Raw genomic sequence first — 4515 nt, forward strand, 5'->3', positions numbered from 1 at the left:
GTAAACTTATTGAAAATACTTTAAAATACAACATGAGATTAATAGTATAATATATAGTGAAAAACATAAATATTAAAACTAAAAACTGAAATTAAAATAACTACTCTCCAAATAAATAAAAAATCAAGAGTTGACAAATAATTTTAAAAACAAAAACTATAGACACCATACAATGTTTTTTCACCAGAAAATAAAAAAAAAGTATATATAAAAAATATCACAAATATGTATATATTTATTATTCTACATTTTTATTTAGTTTATGTACATTTATTAAACATTTATGATTTTAGTAAGTTAATCTAATATCTTTTAACTATTCGTTACCAATATTAAAGGTGTGTTCACTTAGAAAAGATTGGAGGAGATGATTTAGGGATAGTGAGTGGATGAATTTGAGGGTAAATTTTTTGTTGTTTATTTGAGTCAATTTGAAGGTAAGTGAGAGTGGATTTGGAAGTAAAGTTTGTGAAAATTAGTGTAGAATTTGATTGATATAATAGATAAAAAAAATTATTTAATTGATAGAAATTAAAGATTACCAAAATGCCCCTAGTTATTAAAGTAATATAAAATAATAAAAAATTAATAAATGATTAATACAGTATATTTTAAAAAATATCTAAGTTTAATACAATATATTTAATAAATAATTAACACAATATATTTAAATAAAAATTTCAATTTATTTTTTGTAATTTCAATTTCAAATTTTCATATAAAGGTACTAAATCTTCTGAATAAAATTAAGTTTAATATTTTTGTAAAAAATTATTGAATTTAAATAAATAATTAAAAATTAAATTGTACTAATAATCTGAATAAAAAATTTCTATGAAAAATAATTTTATCATGGCAAAAGAAAATAGAGAAGAAATAGAGCTAGTAACTTTATTATTATTATTTAATATTATTACTATTACTATTTTATTGTACTATTATTAATAAAATCAATAAATAAATATTTCAATTTAGTTGAAACTGATTCTTTTTTATTGAAATTCAATCTATCATATTATTCTGTATGCGTTTTTCAAATATAAGAAGAAGGTATAGCTTTACAAGGACAAAATTGATTTTTTAAAATAAATATTATCAAATCTTCTCAAATGTAGCAGAGATGAAATAAATCATCCATCCTCCCAGTCTGTTCTTTTTTTTCCTCTTAAATACTTTAAAGTGAACACAAATTTTAAAACTAATTTTTCAGTTAGTTATGTCAAAGATAATGAAATATAATTTCCAGATTGTTATAACTCAATAAGAAAATAATTATCCTACAAATTAGATTATTTTAAAAAGGTCATTGACCAGTAAAAAGAATTACATCGAATAGACTGGACAAATTAACCTCCAATTTATTTTAAAATTAAAACTAATCTGTTTATTGCATGTTTATTATCCATCAAAGAAAAATATTTTTGTCTTTTCAGTTATGGATTGTCTTTAAAGAAAAGTATTTCTGAAAGATAGAAAAAAATATATTTAAATCTTCTTACACTCGACTCTTTAACAGATATAAAATTATTAAATGTGATAGAAACAAAAATAATTCAAATTTATAACACTAATTTAATTATAGAATGTAATTATTATTATTATTATTAATTTTTTCTTTGAAAAGAAAATAAAGTGTGAATTCTGCATGATCTACTCTTAAGTAAAGAGTTTGGGTGTTTGTGTAACCAAATTCCCACAAATAAGTGTGACGCATTTCCCGTGCCTTGCACGTGCAGCCGATAACGAAGATTCATGAAAACAAATAACAGACATAAACCTCCTTGTGCAGCAGCAGGATAACACTCTCCTTTCACCTTTGTCTTCGTCTCTCTCACCAAACCTCTTTCTCTTTTCTTCTTCTTCTTCTTCTTCTTCTTCTTCTCCATTTTTTCTTTCACTTTCATCCATGTCCATGTCTATGTCCATTTCCACACTTTCCTCTTCAACCTTCCCAAACTCTAATCTCTTTCTCACTTTATCATCTCAAAAATTCCCTCTCTTCCCCAAACCCCTTCTTCTTCTTCTCCCCTTTCCCCACCCCCTCTCCCTCCGAACGCCCACCTTCCTCTCTCCGCTTCTCTGCAAGTCTCCTGAGGCGGAAGCGGAGGCGCCGCCACCGGAGGACCACTGGCTGCAGAAGCTACCGGAGAAGTCGAAGCCGCTCTACTCCCACAGCCTGCCCTGCATTGAGGCCTGGCTCCGAAGCCTGGGCTTCTGCCAGAGCAAGGAAGACAGGGCCCTCTGGCTGGTTCACAAGCCCGATTGGCACGCCCACCTCTCCCTTGATGTCACTGATCTCTACATAAGGTGCTTCCCTCTCTTTTTATGCTTCCTTCACTACCTTGCTACTTCAACCAATACTTGATTTCTCTTTTTTCAATGTAAATTAACTTGCTTTTGCATTGTTATGAGCATGGAGCAATTTTTCTGTAAATTACAGCCATTGATTATGGTACACTGAGATTGCAAAATGCACAAATGGTTCTAACTTATTGTTTTAATTATTATCACTATTAATGGTGATTGCTTTGGTTTTTTTTTTTTTTTAATTTTGACATTACACTGGTAGATCGAGTAAAGCTCGAAATTTGTTTTATTTTTCCTCCCATTTTTGTTATTTGTTATCCGTTTGAGTATAATGTGTCGCTCTAGTGAGACAGAGAGAGAGAAACAATATGTATAGTAGTAACGATGGTGAGCAAAAGTAAACTGTGACAACCTTCCTTTCTTTTTGTTCTCAATGTAAAGAATAAGTTGAGTAGTTGTTCATTATATATATATATATATATATATATATATATATATATATATATATATATATATATATATATATATAAACACACACACATCAGCCTAAGTACTGAAAACAGTTGGCAAGCTAAATTTTTGTTTAACAGCAAAAAAAGTAGTGAAGTTAAAATTCCAAATGTTATTCTCAATGTATGTAAAGAATTCATACTTCAGTGTTTAAGAGTCACGTTCTTTTCTAAAATGGGCATAGCACATTTTTATGTATTCCTCACAGTTTCTAAAGATTGATCATAGAATTTGTTACATGGTTAAAGATAAGAGGTTTCTCTTTGATTAAAAGGAGGGAGAATGATAGTGTGCATTTTGGGGAAGAGAGAGGGGCAACTATGGTAATGAAAGTATAATGATGTGGGGTTTGCTCCTTTCCTCTTTAATTTTTCTTGTATCACTGATCCGATGTAATTATATCAGTTGTGTATGGAGAAACATTCCCTTCCCTGCCTCAAGGGTTGTATTTTTCTAAAAGGGTTAGGAGGGTGTGTCAATCAGAAAGCTCGCAAACTGAAAACATGAATGCCCTTTGATTTTAATAGTTGAAGTGATGCATAATTTGGATCTGGGAAATAATTGGTGTCACTATTTGGAAACATAACTGATAATATTACTTCAATGTCTATTGAATTTACGAGAAAATGTTGATTGAATTCTTCTTGGAGATTCTGCTGAAGGCATTGAAGATAAATGTACAGACAATATTAAAGGTAGATTTTTTGTCTGCTTTTCTGTGACTAGCTTGTTGTCGATATCTGGTTTGTCTGTTGGGGACAGAGAAGGTCAGGTGCTAGGATTGAACTTCCTCTGATTCATGCATGGTTTGTCTGTTGCATCCTCCTATTAGTCATATTCATAGTTCATACTATGTATAGATCAATAACTTTGATTACAGAGTAAATTGTTGGTCTTCTAATATCAAGTTGAGTGTGAAATATTTGGTTACTATAGATTGAGTAGTCCCATTGTATTGGTGCATACTGAAGTTTACCTAGAAAGTTAATGTCTATGACTGTATAAATGGTGCAGGTATTTGAAGAGTGGACCAGGGAATCTTGAAAAAGATGTAGAGAGGAGGTTTAGTTATGCTTTAAGCAGAGAAGACATTGAGAATGCTGTACTTGGAGGACCATAGTCGTTGTTCTTTCTGTCCGTCAAATATACAAAAATGGCTTGATTATGTGTTGAATCGTTAACTTTCATGTCAGCATGGCCTATTTTAAAGGAAGCACTAAAGAAAATGTTACCCTATGTTTCCTCTTTATAACATAGATACATTTTTTGTGGTCTGACAATACACTGTAATATTAATATATTTTTTTGTTGAAAGATGAGTTAGTATTCCTTCAGTGTAAATTCTTTTTAATTTTTTTCCTAAATAAACTATTTCAAAAAAATGTACTGCCAGCATATAATAATTTTATTAATGAAAGTCTTGTGCCATATGCTTCCATTAGAGATTCTCTGTCTTCTCGTTTACACCCTTGAAACCATTTATTATATTTGATTGGATTTTCAACTTCTGCATTGACGTTAGGCGACGGCACTCGATGAAATTTTTGTTGTTTAGACTCTCCTATTGTTGTCGACCGTTTGGTTTCATGTTTATAACTGTTCGGTTTGTTTTTGGGTTGTGTGCGTTCGGTTTGTTCTGATATTTTGTGACAGAAATGTTCTTTTCTGTACGCTCGGTCTTGTACGTTCATTCTTTGC

At 30.3% G+C, this 4515-nt stretch overlaps 1 protein-coding gene across 1 annotated transcript; it reads left to right on the forward strand.

Annotated features, from left to right (window-relative positions):
* Positions 1 to 1787: 1787 nt before the first annotated feature.
* Positions 1788 to 4143, forward strand: LOC148199485 (tRNA dimethylallyltransferase). Its single transcript, XM_088111969.1, has 2 exons — positions 1788 to 2307; positions 3832 to 4143. The coding sequence occupies exons 1-2, from the start codon at positions 1907 to 1909 to the stop codon at positions 3935 to 3937; spliced, it is 507 nt and encodes a 168-aa protein (XP_087968095.1). The 5' UTR covers positions 1788 to 1906; the 3' UTR covers positions 3938 to 4143.
* The last annotated feature ends 372 nt before the right edge of the window (positions 4144 to 4515 follow it).

This window comes from Vigna umbellata, chromosome 4, assembly GCF_029865625.1.
Source record: "Vigna umbellata cultivar VRB3 chromosome 4, Vumbellata_1.0, whole genome shotgun sequence".
NCBI classification, from domain to species: Eukaryota; Viridiplantae; Streptophyta; class Magnoliopsida; order Fabales; family Fabaceae; genus Vigna; species Vigna umbellata.

Excerpts from the sequence above, each read along its gene's own strand:
- LOC148199485 (XM_088111969.1), top strand. The coding sequence starts at position 1,907 with ATGTCCATGTCTATGTCCATTTCCACACTTTCCTCTTCAACCTTCCCA. Across the intron at positions 2,308-3,831 it reads GTCACTGATCTCTACATAAG|GTATTTGAAGAGTGGACCAG; the intron begins GTGCTTCCCTCT and ends TAAATGGTGCAG.